The sequence below is a fragment of the Trachypithecus francoisi genome, unplaced genomic scaffold (assembly GCF_009764315.1).
Source record: "Trachypithecus francoisi isolate TF-2019V2 unplaced genomic scaffold, Tfra_2.0 Contig01436, whole genome shotgun sequence".
NCBI lineage: Eukaryota > Metazoa > Chordata > Mammalia > Primates > Cercopithecidae > Trachypithecus > Trachypithecus francoisi.
The window spans coordinates 917,966-936,659 of record NW_022681430.1 but is presented as its reverse complement, the minus strand read 5'-3'; the positions used below and the strand labels follow the sequence as shown (position 1 = coordinate 936,659).

The following is an 18,694-nucleotide window of genomic DNA, read 5'->3' as shown; positions in this document are numbered from 1 at the left end:
GCACTCTAGCCTGGGCAACAGAGTGAGACTCTGTCTCAAAACAAACAAACAAACAAAAACAGTATTTTATATATATATATATATATAAGGTACACATATATAGGGCACTTACCATGAATTGAGCTTGCAGGAATGGAAGTTGTTCTGGTGTGAGTCAGTGAGTGAGCAGTAAATGAATGTGAAGGATTTTACTGTATACTACTGTAGACTCTATAAACTTTGTACACTTAGGCTACACTAAATTTCTAAAAAGAACTTTTCTTCAATAATAAATTGACCCCCCTCCAAGAAAATTGACCTTAGCTTATTGCAATCTTTTAACTTTTTAAACTTTTTAAAAAAAATTTGACTCTTGTAATAACAGCTTAAAATAAAAATACATTGTATAGCTATATAAAAAAAAATATATATATATTTGAGATGGAGTCTCACTCTGTTGTCCAGGCTGGAGTACAGTGGTGTGATCTGGGCTCACTGCAACCTCCGCCTCCCTAGTTCAAGTGATTCTCCTGCCTCAGCCTCCCAGGTAGCTGGGACTACAGGTGCCCACCACCATGCCCAGCTATTTTTTTGGTATTTTTAGTAGAGAAAGGGTTTCACCATGTTGACCAAGGCTGGTCTCAAACTCCTGACCCCAAGTAATCTGCCTGCCTCGGCCTCCCAAAGTGCTAGGAATACAGGCATGAGCCACCACACCTGGCCCAAAAATATTTTTTATACCCTTATTCTGTAAACTTTTTTCAACTCTTAAAATTTCTAATTTTTTTTTACTTTTTTATTTTTTATTTTTATTTTTGAGAGAGAGTCTCGCTCTGTGGCCCAGGCTGGAGTGCAATGGCATGATCTCAGCTCATTGCAACCTCCACCTCCCAAATTCAAATGATTCTCCTGCCTCAGCCTCCCAAGTAGTTGGGATTACAGGCATGCACCACCTTTCTACTAAAGAGTACACTGTAAAATAATGGTAAAAAGTAAATACATGAGCCAATAACAGTAATTTATTATAATTATATCAAGTATTTTGTACTGTACATAATTGTGTGTGCTATTATTTATTTATTTATTTATTTATTTATTTATTTAGAGATGGAGTATCGCTCTGTCACCAGACTGGAGTGCAGTGGCACGATCTCGGCTCACTGCAACCTCCGCCTTCAGGGTTCAAGAGATTCTTGGGCCTCAGCCTCCTGAGTAGTTGAGACTACAGGCGCTTGCCACCATGCCCAGCTAATTTTTTTGTATGTTTAGTGGAGACAAGGTTTAACCATGTTGGCCAGGATGGTCTTGATCTCCTGACCTTGTGATCCGCCTGCCTCGGCCTCCCACAGTGCTGGAATTACAGGTGTGATCCACCACACCCGGCCTTATGTGCAATAATTTTATACAACTGGCAGCACAGCGGCTTTGTTTACACCAGTATCACAACAAATACATGAGTGATGCTTTTGCACTATGACATTGACAGCTACAAAGTGAGGAAGTGATTGGAATTTTTCAGCTTCATTATAATCTTTGGGACCACCATTGTATATGTGGTTTGACTGAAATATTGTTAATGCTATGCATGACTGTATATCCAGAAAGTGTGGTCAGTTATGTCAGTGTTGTTGCAAGGTCAAGCAAGATAGACTGACAAACATCCATTGTACTTAGCTCAGAGTGTCTATTGTAATCTTGGAGAAACAATTTCTGTGGAAGGGCGGGGTATGTGTCTGTTATTTCGTGATGATAATAAAATAGTCTACATACTACTGACCATCATAAAAGCCAAAGTGGTTTTCTATTTTATACCACTCCCCTTCCTATCCTTGCAGCTGAGGGAAAATTAATTGCTCTTCTAAATGAATTTAATACTTACTTGAACCTGGCTGTTTTAAGTAATACAAAAACTATGCTTTATTCATCTATCCATTTATCCATATATTCAGCAAGCATGTATAGTGCACCTACCAACTACCCAGGACATATAAGCATTGTGCTAGGGATGTAAGTAGGGAAGGAAAAGAAGGAAGGAGGCTCAAAATGATGTATTTGACCCATGTACAGTTGTCCTTTCTTATCTGTGGGTTCCATATCCACATATTCTTTGATTCAACCAACCGCAGATCAAAAATATTTGGAAAAAAAGTGAATGCTTGCATTTGTACTGAATATGTACAAACTTTTTTGTCATTATTCCCTAAACAATATAGTATAACAACTATTTACGTAACACTTACATTGTATTAGGTATTATAAGTAATCTAGAGATGATTTAAAGTATACAGGAGGATGTGTATAGGTTTTATGCAAATAGTATGTCATTTTATATAAGGGACTTACTTGAGCATCCGTAGATTTTTGACATTTGGTGGGGTAGGGGGTTTGGAACTAAGCCAGCAAGATACCGAGGACTAACTATATATCTCAGTGAGTTAACTCTGTGAAGTATTTTTATAGCCTTTAATGGCTACTCGAAAGGGTTTATGCTGTGAGGCAGAGGTTGCAGTGAGCCAAGATCACGCCACTGCACTCCAGCCTAGGTGACAGAGCGAGACTCTGTCTCCAAGCAAAAATTAAAAAAAAAAAAAAAAAGGAGGAGGTGGGGGCGGTGATTTGGTGAAGTTCTGTGCTCTGAAGATAAAATTTCAGAAAGTGCCTCTTTTTTGGCTAGGTGCAGTGGCTCACACCTGTAATCCCAGCATTTGGGAAGCCGAGGCAGGCGGATCTCTTGAGGTCAAGAGTTCGAGACCAGGCTGGCAAACAAGGTGAAACCCCGTCACTACTTAAAATATAAAAATTAGCCTGTAATCCCAGCACTTTGGGAGGCCAAGGTGGGCGAATCACCTGAAGTCGGGAGGTCGACACCAGCCTGACCAACATAGAGAAACCCCATCTCTATTAAAAATACAAAATTAGCCGGGCGTGGTGGCACATGCCTGTAATTCCAGCTACTCGGGAGGCTGAGGCAGGAGAATCGCTTAAACCCGGGAGGCAAAGATTGTGGTGCGCTGAGATCATGCCACTGCAGTCCAGCCTGGGCAACAAGAGCAAAACTCCATCTCAAAACAAATAAAAAGATAAAAGAAAATAAAATAATTAGTCAGGCTTGGTGGTGTGCACCTGTAGTCCCAACTACTCAAGACGCTGAGGCAGGAGAATTGCTTGAACCTGGGAGGTGGAGGTTGCAGTTAGCTGAGGTTGTGCCACCTTGGGCGACAGACAAGACTCTGTTACAAAAATAAAAAAGAAGATACATCTTTTATGGTTAAGTGGAAAAACAACATTTCGGTAGAGAAGGGCTTTGTTCTTGTTGAGGGTTCTCTGATAATTTTTTCTTTTCTTGGTATGTATTTATACCTTGGTGTTTATGTTCGAGTCATTTTCTTTTTAGATTTGAGGCTCATTTTAGGGAAAAAAAAAAGAGCAGAGATTAGTTTATTTTTCAATACAATACAATCCCATTAAGTATGGGCAGTGTTAATTATAGTTTAACAAGGGTTAGAGCCAAAGTTTATTTTTGTCTATTCTGCATATGAATAGACCTGCACTTGGAGTCAGGTGGATTAATAAATACCCAGAGAAACCATTTCAAGTCATAACTTTGAAAGTAATAACTTAAAAATTTCTACCTTACTGATTAAAAGTTGACATCCTAGGCCGGGCCTGGTGGCTCACGCCTGTAATCCCAGCACTTTGGGAGGCCAAAGCGGGTGGATCATGAGGTCAGGAGATCAAGACACTCCTGACTAACATGATGAAAGCCTGTCTCTACTAAAATTATAAAAAATTAGCCGGGTGTGGTGGTGGGTATCTGTAACCCCGGCTACTTGGGAGGCTGAGGCAGGAGAATCGCTTGGACCTGGGAGGCGGGGGTTGCAGTGAGCCCGAGATTGTGCCACTGCACTTCAGCCTGAGGGACAGAGTGAGACTCTGTGTCAAAAAAAAAAAAAAAGTTGACATCCTAATTTCAAATAATTTAAAAAATCTATTTCTTTAAGCTGTAAGGATGTTATGAAGGATTATTTTATTTTAGAGTACTTGAAAATCCATTTCTTAAAGCTATAAGGATGTTATGAAGGGTATTTACTTTTTATTTTATTTTGTTTTATTTTATTTATTTATTTATTTTTAAAATATTTTTGAGACTCAGTCTCGCCCTGTCTCCGTGGCTGGAGTGCAATGGTGCGGTCTCGGCTTATTGCAACCTCCACTTCCCAGGTTCTAGTGATTCTCCTGCCTCAGCCTCCCGAGTAGATGGGATTACAGGCGCCTGCCACCACATCCGGCTAATTTTTTATAGTTTTAGTAGAGACGGGGTTTCACCGTGTTGGTCAGGCTGGTCTCAAACTCCTGACCTCATGATCCGCCCACCTTGGCCTTCCAAAGTGCTGGGGTTACAGGCATGAGCCACTGCGCCCGGCTATTTTATTTTAGTTAGAGTACTTGAAAATGTAGCAAAAGTTTGGTAGGTTAGCAAAGTCTTCAGGAATAAAATTAACCGTGAGTTGATCCTTGCAAATTTTGGAATCCAAATAGTGACCACAGCACCTTGGCAAAAGTGGAGCTTTCTTTGAGGCTAGAGGAAGAAAAAAAAATGGGAAATGTAAGCTAAGGTCACATCACAGTAGGAATAAGTAAACATTTAGTTGTTTTACATAGATCTTTTGGTGGATTCATTCAAAGTGATTCTTTTCTTGCAGACTTAGGCTAGAATCTTAGGGGGTCAAAAAATAGATTATTGGCCAGGCACGGTGGCTCATGTCTGTAATCCCATCACTTTGGGAGGCCGAGGTGGGCAGATCACAAGGTCAGGAGTTTGAGACCAGCCTGACCACTGTTGTGAAACCCGGTCTCTACTAAAAATACAAAAATTAGCTGGACATGGTGGCACGTGCCTGTAATCCCAGCTACTTAAGAGGCTGAGGCAGGAGAATCACTTGAACTTGGGGGGCAGAGGTTGCAGTGAGCCAAGATCACACCACTGTACTCCAGCCTGGGTGACAGAGCAAGACTCAGTCTCAAAAAAAAAAAAAAAGGCTCTTTTCTTAGGTTTATTTTTTGTTTGTTTGTTTTTAAAGAAATAACTAGAAACAAAGATTACAGTATGCTTCAAATCAGTGGTTTCTGGTAATACTTCAGTTCTGGTTGGTGAAGAAGGGAAATAGGAAATTAAGACAATTTTAAATGATGACATTTTCAGTTACAAGTTCAATCAGCACAGTCATCAACTGACATTTATTCCTAACCGCTTGGGTGAGTGGCACTGAACCAAATCCCACAAGAAATATCTTCTGCCTACATGAACAAACCGGTTCTTGAACTATTGCTCTCAGAAGCTATAGATAATAGCAGTTGATTTTAATATGTTGTGAGATTCCAACCTTGGAATCATGAGGTTAAAATAGGAAAAACCATACCAAAAAAAAAAGTTTTTAATAGAAATTGGGCCGGGCGCAGTGGCTCATGCCTGTAATTCTAGTACTTTGGGAGGCAGAGGCGGGTGGATCATGAGGTCAAGAGATCTAGACCATCCTGGCTAACACGGTGAAAACCAGTTTCTACTAAAAATACAAAAAATTAGACGAGCGTGGTGGCACACGCCTGTAGTCCTAGCTGCTTGGGAGGCTGAGGCAGGAGAATCGCTTGACCCCAGGAGGCAGAGGTTGCAGTGAGTGGAGATCGTATCACTGTACTCTAGCCTGGGTGACAGAGCAAGACACCGCCTCAAAAAAACAACAGAAAAAAGAAAACTGTATCTACTGTTTGTCTTGAAGAAAGAAATCATTGTCTTATGCAATATGACACTAAACATATACAATTGTTATTATTATTTTTTGAGACAGGGTCTTACTCTGTCATCCAGGCTGGAGTGCAGTGGCCCGATCTCAGCTTACTGCAACCTCTACCTCCCAGGTTCAAGCGATTCTCCTGCCCAGCCTCCCGAGTAGCTGGGATTACAGCCTCCCGCCACCATGCTCAGCTAATTTTTTATTTTTAGTAGAGATGGGGTTTCACCATGTGGGCTAGGCTGGTCTTGAACTCCTGACCTCAGGTGATCCACCCTCCTTGACCTCCCAAAGCGCTGGGATTACAGGCATGAGCCACCCTGCCCGGCAGCATATACAATGATTTAAAAATATTTCACCAAATATTATTGTAGTATAAGAGTTGAAGTTTATTCGAGTAATCATTTGTATGAATAATGCAAGGTAAACTTTTATTTTGACAAAAATAAGGAGGTGAGTTGATTCAGAGCTTATCAGGTACAGTCTTAAAGTAAGTGATTTATTCCTGCATTGAAAACTAAAATACAAAGAAATCTGGTGGATGTCAAAAATTTATGACTAAAATCTATTTTTACCTGACCTCCAAGGTTGATATCACATTTAATATTAAGGTGTTTTTTATTCTATACTAAAAGTGATTATTTTATGCCATCTCTGCTGAAAATTTTTTTAAAAAATTATTTAAGTGTTTAAGTATGGTCAGATTTTAAGTATCTAACATTCTCCAGTAGTTCCCTCTCCCTTGCCTATTCCTCTCCACCCCAGTCTCTTTCTAGTAGGATTCCTATTGCTGGCTACCCAGTCGTTACCATTCTAACCATTTAAGGTAGCTCTGCTTGGCTTATTTATTCTGAGTACTGCAATTCAGTTTCCCTTTATCCTGGCTTCCTATGGCAAGTTGACAAACCAGTTTATTTTTCTCCCTTTTATTTCAACGACTCGTGATTTAGATTGGTTAGGAGGATATAAGGTAATCAGGACACAACCTTTTCCCCTCAGAATCTGTATTTGTGAGACTTCCTCCTTTCCCGGCTGAACGTGCTGAAGTCAGACCGAGTACCTTGTGAAGGACTTCAGCCCCCACAGTTCCCTGTGTGCGCATGCCCTCTCATCTTACAGTTGTCAAAGTGCTTTTGCCAGAGCGGTCACATAATCAACCTGAAAGAAGAAAATAAATACTGTATACTTTTAAATTTTATCGATTCTTAAAAACTGGACACTCAAAGGTAACTGCTACTAAGATTTTGTTACTTGAAATTGGGTTATTGCATGTTAAAGAATATCTATTGTGTGTGGTGGGGGAGGGGAAGGAGGTATCAATTTCTCACTTTGCTGTAAATAAGCAAAAACAAAAACAAAACAAAACAAAAACCGAAAAAACAAAAAACAACCCCAAGAACACAAAACAAACTATACAGGCAGTTGCTGAGAGACGTTGCATACTACCTTTGTAAATTTTATCTTAATCTATTGCTTACCTTTTGTTTGAAAAGGTCTTATTTATTAAAGGTGTGTCTTGACCTTGACAGAGTGAATTTATGCAGAAAGCGAAATTTATATTTTTAAGGAGTGTTGAGAAGAGAAATGGGTGTTCCTGGTATAAAATTTTTACAATTCAATGAATATATTAACACTGATTACAGCTATTATAAAATGTTCTGAGTCCAGCTTACTTTATGGCTTTTTTGCTGAGGTATAGCATTAATTTTTCCATGAAGAGCATGTAGTTTAAACCGAAGGCATTAACAACAAGCGTTGATAAAAGCAACCGGAAAAGCAGAGTGATATTAAAATTATAATCAAATGCCTATTTCAGCCATGATGATATGGCTATTATAAAGACAATTCTAGCTCACTGAAAGTGACTCAAATCTCAGATTATAATGGTTTACTGCAGCACTGTTTAAACCAAGTATGAAAATGTCTCTTTCTATGACCATCTTCTTAGGCAGCAATAGAACTTTGTCTAAATCAAAGCTTCATTTGCCTCTTTGTATTGTATTTTGCAATACCGATCAAAGCCATTGTTTTAGACCAAGGGAACTGAGGAACATGAAAGCAATCTTAAACAGATTTTATTGGTAGTAGCCGGCAGTCTGTGTTGTATATTATATTGAGTTGGGTTTTTTCCCGGGGGGATTGAAGGGAGGAAAGGCAGGGGAATGAGGAATAGAAGGGAGAGCAAGGTGGCTGCGAAGCATTTCCTTTAGCCTACCACTATTTTGTGTATGAAACTTTGAAATAAAAGATATTAATGAACCATTTTAATGATAGTCTTTAATAAAATAATCAAACTACTTTTAATTCCATTTCTTGTCTGACATATTTTGCATAATAGTTAATAATTTCATTTTCTGATACATTGATTTTAACAATAGTTATTATCATGAGGATGTCTAGAGCCAGAGCTTCTGTGTGTATCTGAATGCCTTTTCACAAGTGTCCTGAGAAAGATTCCTCTCCAAGTATCTGGGTTAATCAAGTAACTGCATTAAATTTATTAATAACTTAGTTGCAATTATACTGAATCATCATCTAAAAATAATTATATGTTTGGTCATATGCCCCTTTAACATTCAAAATATTTGTTTTTAGGGTCTCAGAAGTGTAATATTTATATATTTAAAGCAATTAACATGTTCTACGGACAAGCTAACTACATGTATGGCAATCTCTGGGTTTTGAGTGATTAATTTTCATCCTTGAATAAGAAAACAGGCTGTATGGTAGAGGTGAATATAGCCCTTCTATGTGAGATGGAAAATACCATACACTCCTTATATGGCTAAATGAAGCAGTGATGGCAATGCACTATAATTACAATGTATGAAAATTTGGGACTTTGTACTCCTCTATTTTTAACACTTTTGCTAGCATATGGTAATTCAGGGTCTTCAAACCATAGTGTTTCGCTGCTAATACTAGTGATAAGAGAATGGATTCTAAATTTGCCGAAGTCTTGTGACCAACAGCAGCAGGAGGATTCAAAATTGAAAATCTGGCAACCCCAGAATTATCTTGACTGTCTACATAAATCTCAGGGTTTTTTTTTTAAAGCCCCACCCCCACCCTATCTCACAGGCGCTCGCTCGCTCGCGCGCACTCTCTCTCTCTGACCTTAAATCCAACCAGAAGCATTTCTCCACTCTGCAGAGAAATTCTCAGGCTCCTGTTGAGACCTGAAGCACTGAGATGCCAAGAAATCTCTTGTGCGGCACAATTGGAGACAAGAAAATTGGGGAATAAGCAGAAAAACCATAATCCTTAGAGTAACAAGAAGCAAGCACTTCCAAACGTTTCAGTAGGTTTTTACTTCTTTAAAAACGTTTTTTTTTTTTTTTTTTTTTTAAACTGTCTCCTAACAAAATGGAGTAGCTGCAGCTACTAGGAGGCCAGAGAATGATTGTGCAGCTGAGTCCTTCTAACAAATGCCAAGGATTTCCTCCCTCGTGGTTCGCTGCAGCTAAATGAAACAATTACCAACGCAAGAAGGCAGTTTGCTAATAAAGAGGGCTGAAACTGTTTTTTTGTTTGTTTTTTTAAAAAGTGTTCGAGCTGGGGAAGGGAGAAGAAAGGGTCGTGTGTGCGGTGTCTTTTTAACCTTGCTGAAGGACGCAGCAGTATTTATTGACGTATGCAAATAACTGGGGGAGGGTGGTGCTTGGGAAAAAACAGGAACCAGAATCAGTTTCTCATTGCAGGGCAAACGCTCTGAGTTCCGGTGAAGGGAAAAGAGACGTGGCGAAATTGCTGTCTTTCTGTCTTATAAGCACATCTCTCACTAATACAGAAAAGGAACCAAGACTTCTGAAAGGGTGAAGACGCTCTCACAGTATCTTTAGAGACCTTGCTCGACACCTTCCCTACCCCCCACCCAACAGCCCGACCTGTTCTTCTAAATGGGAGATTATGGATTTGCATTGCAATTGGCTAGTAGCGGTGGCGATGGATTTTCGCAAGTGAAACACCCGCCCACTTCAGCGAGGGACATTCATGATCACATTGACAATAACGCGTCTCTCTTTTTTCCCGTTTCAGCTGCGCAAACCATGCAGGATGATTTACTGATGGACAAAAGCAAAACCCAGCCCCAGCCCCAGCAGCAGCAGCGGCAGCAGCAGCAGCAGCCCCAACCTGAGTCCAGCGTATCCGAAACCCCGTCCACACCCCACTCCTCAGAGACCCCCAAGCCGGAGGAAAACAGCGCAGTGCCGGCCCTCAGCCCAGCCGCTGCCCCGCCGGCCCCCAACGGCTCGGACAAGATGCAGATGGAATCACCGCTCCTGCCAGGCTTGAGTTTCCATCAGCCCCCTCAGCAGCCGCCGCCGCCTCAGGAGCCCGCGGCGCCGGGCGCGTCGCTGTCGCCGTCCTTCGGCAGCACCTGGTCCACGGGCACCACGAACGCGGTAGAGGACAGCTTCTTCCAGGGGATCACCCCAGTCAACGGGACCATGCTCTTCCAGAACTTCCCGCACCATGTCAACCCAGTCTTCGGAGGCACTTTCTCCCCGCAGATCGGCCTGGCGCAGACCCAACACCACCAGCAGCCGCCGCCGCCTGCACCCGCGCCGCAGCCGGCACAGCCGGCTCAGCCCCCGCAGGCGCAGCCCCCGCAGCAGCGCCGCTCGCCCGCCAGCCCCAGCCAGGCGCCCTACGCGCAGAGGAGCGCCGCCGCGGCGTACGGCCACCAGCCCATCATGACCAGCAAGCCGTCCTCGTCTTCGGCGGTTGCAGCCGCTGCTGCCGCAGCCGCTGCCTCGTCGGCCTCGTCCAGCTGGAACACGCACCAAAGCGTGAATGCAGCCTGGAGCGCACCATCCAACCCCTGGGGCGGCCTGCAGGCGGGCCGGGACCCTCGCCGGGCGGTCGGTGTGGGCGTGGGTGTGGGTGTCGGGGTGCCTTCCCCGCTCAATCCCATCTCGCCACTCAAAAAGCCCTTCTCCAGCAACGTGATCGCGCCGCCCAAGTTCCCTCGCGCGGCGCCGCTCACTTCTAAGTCCTGGATGGAGGATAACGCTTTCCGGACCGATAATGGTAACAATCTGTTGCCATTTCAGGTAATGCTCTGATGCACCTGCACACTCCTTCCCCCTGCCCCACTCCTTTTGCCCCTTCTCTGACTTTTAGTCGTCTACCCGCGTTTATTTAAAAAGAGCAGCAATGTCCAGCCAGCTCCTCTTTCTCCTTCCGAAGCCTCCAGTTCTTTAGGGCTGTTCCATTCTCGGAAGATGAGGTTGGGAGAACGTTGCGATTGGTGGAGGAATCGTATTCGTCCCTTCAGGGTAGAAGAAGCCGTTTTCTTTTAGTTTATTTTCTCCTTCATGGTGTTTGTACCTCTTATTTTGACTTCCTTTGACAGGTAAAGCTGCAAGTGTGTGGCAAGGTGCCGGCGTAGTCCCAGGATGAGTAGGCTGAGATTCCTATCATTTTGAGTAGCTACACATTTCAGGTTATGCAATCCTGAGCTCAGGGTGCCGCCTGCGAGCTGTCCACACCCAAACCACCCTGGCTTTACTCTTAAAGAGGTTAACAGCCCTTGAGTGGTGCTATTTCAGACGGTTGCATATGCTCAATTGAACTAATGTGAACACATGTGTTTATGTCTCGCTAAGGTGCTAGAATCATTAATAATCAGCATATTGCCCCTGCTGGGAAAATTATGAGTGTGAGATTCCAATAAACACTCACAACTGTGTAAGGCAAGAAGGTGGAAGAGTGGAAATTCTAAGGGCAACCCTTTCCATGTTACCTAGAAGAAGGAATTTTTGTTTTTTTTGCAAGAGGTAAGAGACAATAGGACGTGACCTTCAGAGCCATATTGCAATGGAGTCTATTTGCTAGCTAGCACTGAAATATTTAAAGCTGCAGTGTCCTTCACCAGTTGGATTAAGAAGACAATACAGATCAATTACATCATTTGAAACTGGGCAAAGTGAAAGTCTTGCAACTTTAATGAAAAATGAGTCTTGTGTCTTGGTGTTAAATGCCAATGAAAAACTCAGGAAGTGCCCCAGACAAAAAGGTTGAAATGAAGAATGTCCTTATTTCTGTTCTTGCTGTCTGATCTAGTCCACAGCCATCGCAGTTGGCAGCATCCTGGGCATCTTGGGTTGGAAAGGTGTAGTATGGGTGTGTGTTCACGGGCGGCTTTTGCTCCCAGGCAAACACTTATCCTTCACGTATAAGTTGATTTGGCTGTAAGCTTCTAGGCTCAGTTAAATAAAAAGGGGAGAGGGGAAGGCCTCCAACAAGACCCAATTTGGATGGTCAAGGAAATGAAGCAGAAATCCTTTGAGGACTGCTTGGTAGAACTGACAGTTTGACAGAGATATAGTGTCAGGTGCAGTTGCAGCCTTCATCTCTTTACATTGCAGATGTTTGGAGTGGCTCCCATTCATGAAGGAAGACATGAGGTTATTGAGAAGAACATGACTCTCTAGAGTAGTGATTTTTAACTTTGACAGTTCAAGGGAGTCCCTGAAACCTCTAAATTGTGTATATGAGAGTTTTTAATGAGAGAGGATCTTCACACGAAATTTTCACAATGATCCTTCAGGAATGGAAGATTTTAATATTAAGTTGTATTTCTTCCCATTCTAAAGTTTGTTTATTTTAATAAAATGAAGAGATCTTGCAAGATGGGATTCGTTTCATAGACAAAAGGAGGAATTTGCTTTCTGGAATTTATGTGCTTATTTTTGGAGGGGGTAGGGCAGGGAGGCTGCATTTGGTAGGAGAGGCCCTCTTTTTCTAACATTCTCTCTCTTTATTCTCATGCTCCCTACCTGAGTTCAGTCCTGGAGGATAACCTAAAATCTTATAGGGAGTTTTGGGAGCTGATAATGTAGACAGATCTTGTTATCTTTTTCTAGGAGTTGACTCTGAATACAACTAGCTGTTGGTGAATTATCTCCTGGCATGGGGATTAGTGACAGATTAAATCTACATAGTTTCCTCAAACCTGATATTGATGAGTAGTATAGGGATTGCCATTTGTTACTCAGCAAACCGTTCACCAGTGATGCTAATAAGAGCCAAATGGACTGGATTGAGTTTAGTCTCATCTTTCCATCCCTGGTGATGCTATTAGATAGGCAAAAATGGCCAAAAAATTTGTAGGAGGACAGATTTTATTGAAAATTGAGCATTATTTATTTGGCCTCAGGAAGAATTACATATACATTATGTCTCATTTCTTTTTCATAAAACGGAGCTTAGGGTGTTGAAGCAATTTTAGGATCAGAGGAGGAAGTTGGTTGTGCTTTGGCTGGAATATTAGACTTGGTTTCTATTGATAACTGTACCAAGTTTGTCTTAGAAACAAAGAACACCTGAGTCTTGTGTGCAGAATTTTGTGTATGTGCATTTGTTGAAATAGTTTTTCTAAAAAAGGAAGAAAATAAGTGGTTCTGATGACATTTCAAAATATTTATTCTGGCAAATGTGATTTTATTTAAATCAGAGTTTATAGAATACCAACTTTATTTTTTATTTAACAGATTTTTGAGCTATTAATAAAAGAATCTTTCTACAGTGATCTACTCTAATGTATGTTAAAATTTTTAAAGAAACCCATTCTACCCTGCACTGCTGCTTTTTTGCCAGTTTCTACCAACACAATAGATTTTGAGTAGCTTTACTTACTTGGTTTATATTGTAAAAGCAATCACTATCACTGTTTTTTGTTTGTTTGTTTTTTTGAGACAAAGTTTCACTTTTGTTGCCCAGGCTGGAGTGCAGTGGCATGATCTTGGCTCACTGCAACCTCTGCCTCCCCGGTTCAAGCAATTCTCCTGCCTCAGCCTCCCAAGTAGCCGGGCTTAAAGGCGTCTACCACCACGCCCGGCTAATTTTTTATATTTTTAGTAGAGACGGGGTTTCACCATGTTGGCCAAGCTGGTCTTGAACTCCTGTCCTCAGGTGATCCACCTGCCTCGGCATCCCAAAGTGCTGGGATTACAGGCATGAGCCACCATGCCTGGGCTAGCAATCACTGTATTTGAATGTTGTTTTACAAACTATAATACTTCTTTATTCTAATAAAGTTGATTTGTTTCCCTGGGTTTTGGTGACTGCTTTCTTAGGGATTACTTTTATCGAAAAGTCACTTCATTTCTATAAATAGGGAAGCTGAGATCCTGAGAGGTAGAGTAACTGAACTCAGGTCCTACAGCTCTAGCTAATTTTGTTGTATGTGTCCTTAACGTCCATGTAGTGCAGGTGCTGTCCGGTAGAATTCATTTTAAGTAAGATTCTTTTTGGATTCCATTCAAAGGGACTTAGTGAAGTTTTCTATTAGGCCGATGCATCTTAGTGATGTACCTCTCAGCAACAGAGCTCAGGAACAGTGAGGCACTGCAATGGGGGGAATTATATGTATGAGTCTTTCTATATTTCTATAAGACAAGGAAGCCTAGGTATGTATGAGTTTGGCGCGTAAGTAATTGAGGGTTTTGCCATTACTTTTTTGCCATAAAAGTATTTTATGCTGTCAAGAAAACGTTAGGAGAGACTTTTGAGAGCACCCATTCTAGACTACTCTGCTCATTTTACAGAGGATAAAATCAAAGTCCCAACATGTGAGGTGACTTACCCAGGTTCAGGTTGATAATTTCTGTCAGAAGCAAGCTTTGACAGCAGATTGCCTGGATTTAAATCTCCACTTTGCCAGTTACTGGCTCTGTAATCATGAACAAATTATATAAACATGCTGGCTCTCAATTCTTCACTTGTAAAATGGGAATAAAATGTGAAACTAAATATAAGTGCGTAGCACAGTGCCTGGCCCATAGTAAAGTATCCCATAAATGTAAGATTATGACTATTGTTATTGTAATGGTGACCATAGGCTTTGCATGATCTTGTCATAATATTGATTACTGATTTTTTTCTTTTTTTTTTTTTTGAGACAGTGTCTCACCTTGTCACCCAGGCTGGAGTGCAGTATGCAATGTTGGCTCACTGCAGCCTCCACTTCCCGGGTTCAAGTGATTCTCCTGCCTCAGCTTCCCAAGTAGCTGGGATAACAGGTGCCTGGTACCATACCCAACTAATTTTTGTATTTTTAGTAGAGATGGAATTTCGCCCTATTGATCAGGCTGGTCTTGAACTCCTGACCTTAAGTGATCTGCCTGCCTTGGCCTACCAAAGTGGATTCTTTCTCATAGAGTGAAAAAGTTTTTCATAGAGTGCATTCTAAATATCCCCAAACTTCAGTGTAATGCCATTTGTTCTTTTTTCCTATCTGATGGTACCTCATGATCAGAGCCTTTGGCCATCGTAGTAATGTGATGATCCAGCATTTACTTATGGGCCAGGCCCTGTGCCAAGCACTTTACATCTAGTTTCTCACTGGAACTCCTTTGAGATAGGAACTCCTTTGACATAGGAGGACTATTATTATTCTTGCTTATTTTTTTGTTTTGTTTTTGTTTTTTGGGGGGACGAAGTCACACTCTGTCACGCAGACTGGAGTGCAGTGGCGTGATCTCGGCTTACTGCAAACTCTGCCTTCCAGGTTCAAGTGATTCTCCTGCCTCAGCCTCGTGAGTAGCTGGGATTACAGGTGCGCGCTACCATGTCCAGCTAATTTTTGTGTTTTTAGTAGAGACAGGGTTTCACCATGTTGGTCAGGCTGGTCTCGAACTCCTGACCTCGTGATCTGCCCACCTCGGCCTCCCAAAGTGCTGGGATTACAGGCATGAGCCACTGCGCCCGGCCTATTATCCTTGTTATATTGACAAATAAATTGAGGTTCAGTAAATTTACACTATTTGTTTAAGATCACAGCCAGTAACTGGCAAAGTTGCCTCCAGAGCCCATGGCTCCTAATCCCTTGACTATTCTACCTCTAGGGCATCCCTTAATAGTGCAGTGTAGATGTAAGAAACTGGACTGAATCTGTACTTGACCCTATGAGATACGCTGGAAGTTGTGTTTTGAAAAAATTTTGTATTTGTAGAAATGCAGGAAGAAAAAAATACAGTGACTGTAAATATACCACCATGATGATTCACCAGTTATAATTTTTTCTGTTTACTTTATATATTTTTGAATATTATGAAATCAAAGTCCCGAAATAGGAAGTGACTTACCCAGGTTCAGGTTGATAATTTGTCACAGAAGCAGGCTTTAGCAGCAGATTGCCTGGATTCAAATTTAATTTGGAAAAAAAAATTCACATTATTCCATGCTTTCTGTCTGTATCTCTGCCTTTATCCCTCTCCTTTTTTTTTTTTTTTGAGACGAAGTCTCACTCTGTTCCCCAGGCTGGAGTACAGTGGTACAATCTCGGCTTACTGCAAGCTCCACCTCTGGGTTCAAGTGATTCTCATGCCTCAGCCTCCCAAGTAGCTGGGACTACAGGCATGCGCCATCGTGCCTGGCTGATTTTTGTATTTTTAGTAGAGATGGGGTTTCACTGTGTTGGCCAGGCTGGTCTTGAACTCCTGACCTTGGATCTGCCTGCATCGGCCTCTGAAAGTGCTGGGATTACAGGCATGAGCCAACGCACCCAGCCTATCCCTCTCCTTTTCCTTCTACTCCCAAGTTAAAGGTGATTGCGGAGAGTTTTTTATTTTATGACATGTCTAGTTAAATATAACTTAGTATTAATTTTGCTGGTGTGTTATCAATAACAAAGGAAGAAATTTCTTACATGAATTCATGGGAATACAAATGATATTAAAAACAAGACAAATATGCCTACTCATAATAAATTTTAGGAAATATCAATGTTTTTCAAGTAGTTTGTGTTCCTTTTCCTTTTTTTTTCGAGTAGTTTCTGTTCCTTCCATTTCCTTTTTTTTTTTTTTTTTTTAAAGACAGAATCTGTCACCCAGGCTAGAGTGTAGTGGCATGATCTTGGCTGACTGCAACCTCTGCCTTCCCTGTTCAAGCAATTCTCATTCATCAACCTCCCTAGGAGCTGGGATTACAGGTGTGCACCACCATGCCCCACTAGTTTTTGTATTTTTAGTAGAGACAGGGTGATGGAGTTTCACCGTGTTGGCCAGGCTAGTTTTGAACTCGTGATCTCGAGTTATCTGCCAGCCTCAGCATCCCAAAGTGCTGGGATTAGAGGTGTGAGCCACCGCATCTGGCGCCCCCCCCCCCTTTTTAAGACCATCTTTTCAGGAGGTAATATAAATTGTCTTGTTTATGCTTGCTTTTGAATAAGGATAGTATGACCTAGATTTAAGACTCTTTTCTAGTTGGTTTCTTAACTACTGTTTCAATGCAAAACCACTTTAAGGTCCACTCATCCCCACAAACTGTTTCAGAACCTGTTATGACATGATTGATATGAACACCAGCAAAACTACATATCTATTTTCTATTTAAAAGAGGGATTGGTTAGGAAATATTAGGTTTTTGTGCTACTGGAAACGTTAATATAAAACTATGCACTTCAAAATTGCATGTTGAAAAGTGGTTAGCTTTGTTTAAACTCTTTTATGACCTCGTCGTGAGTTAGTACCAAAGAACCCTCTTAGAAATGTAATTTACATATCCTCTGACAAAGACACAAATTTCTACTTACATAGCTTTCTCTGTTGGTTAGCCAATTTGATGTATTTCTTTTTTTTTTTATTTTTATTTTTGAGACGGAGTTTTGCACTGTTGCCCAGGCTGGAGTGCAATAGCACGATCTCTGCTCACTGCAACCTCTGCCTCCCAGGTTCAAGCGATTCTCCCACCTCAGCTTCCCGAGGAGCTGGGATTACAGGTGCCTGCCACCATGCCCAGCTAATTTTTTTTGTATTTTTAGTAGAGACGGGGTTTCACTAATGTTGGCAGGCTGGTCTTGAACTCCTGGCCTTGTGATCCGCCCACCTCAGCCTTCCAAAGTGCTGGGAATTACAAGTGTGAGCCACCATGTCTGGCCCAATTTGATGTATTTCAAGGGCTGTATAAGGTGTAATGCTGTCCAGTTGGAACTGGTTTTCATTGCTAAGTTGATTTTTTATAGTGTTTTGATCTGCAGGTATCAAAAGATTATGCTTTGTTGCTCAGGCACGGTGGGCTCATGCCTGTAATCCCAGCACTTTGGGAAGTCGAGGTGGGTGTATCACCTGAGGTCAGGAGTTCAAGACCAACCTGGCCAACATGGTGAAACCCCGTCTCTACTAAAAAACTGCAAATATTGACTGGGTGTGGTGGTGGGTGCCTGTAATCCCAGCTACTTGGGAGGCCGAGGCAGGAAAATTGCTTGAGCCTGGGAGGTGGAGGTCGCAGTGAGCTGAGATCATGCTATTGCCCTCCAGCCTGGATGGCAAGAGTGAAACTCCGTCTCAAAAAAAAAAAAAAAAAATGCTTTGTTTATTGCAATATGAGAAGTTTGAGGCTGGGTGCGGTGGCTAACACTTGTAATCTCAACACTTTGGGAGGCCGAAGTGGATGGATCACCTGAGGTCAGGAGTTCGAGACCAGCCTGGCCAACCTGGTGAAACACTGTCTTTACTAAAAATGCGAAAATTAGCTGGGCGTGGTGGCGGGCTCTTGTAATTGCAGCTACTCGGGAGGCTGAGGCAGGAGAATCACTTGAACCCGGGAGGCGGAGGTTGCAGTGAGCCGAAATTACGCCATTGCACTCCAGCCTAGGCAACAGAGCGAGACTCTGTCTTAAAAAAAAAAAAGAAAGAAAAAAGAGAGAGAAAAAAAGGCAAAGTTTGATTTTACTGAGGAAAGAGAATTAGATGGAGGGGAGCATACAGTAGTGGACAACCCATGAAGCTTGGAATAAGGAAAACACTGGTTAAAGCCTTGGCTCTCTCACTAGTGATGGGGTCAAGTCACTTATCCAGTGATTCTTTTTCCCAGTCTGCGAAAATGGAGGGAAGGAGTGAGGGAGAGAGATTGGACAGAAGGGAAAAGGAGGAGCTGGGAGAGGAGAGGGAGCCTAGCTTCAGGGTTTAGTTTGTGAG

General features: G+C 42.0%; 1 protein-coding gene across 7 annotated transcripts in view; it reads left to right on the top strand.

The window, feature by feature from the left end:
• Positions 1 to 18,694, top strand: part of CPEB3 (cytoplasmic polyadenylation element binding protein 3) — a 255,676-nt gene that overhangs the window by 39,153 nt on the left and 197,829 nt on the right. For 2 of the 7 annotated variants that reach the window (XM_033224394.1, XM_033224380.1), the window contains exon 2: positions 9,807 to 10,825. In XM_033224394.1, the coding sequence (XP_033080285.1) occupies positions 9,818 to 10,825 (1,008 nt within the window). In that variant the 5' untranslated portion in view covers positions 9,807 to 9,817. Of the gene's footprint in view, positions 1 to 6,826; positions 6,995 to 8,937; positions 10,826 to 18,694 lie in introns of those variants that run through there. The other 5 variants (XM_033224386.1, XM_033224343.1, XM_033224361.1 and 2 more) reach the window with 5 other exon arrangements.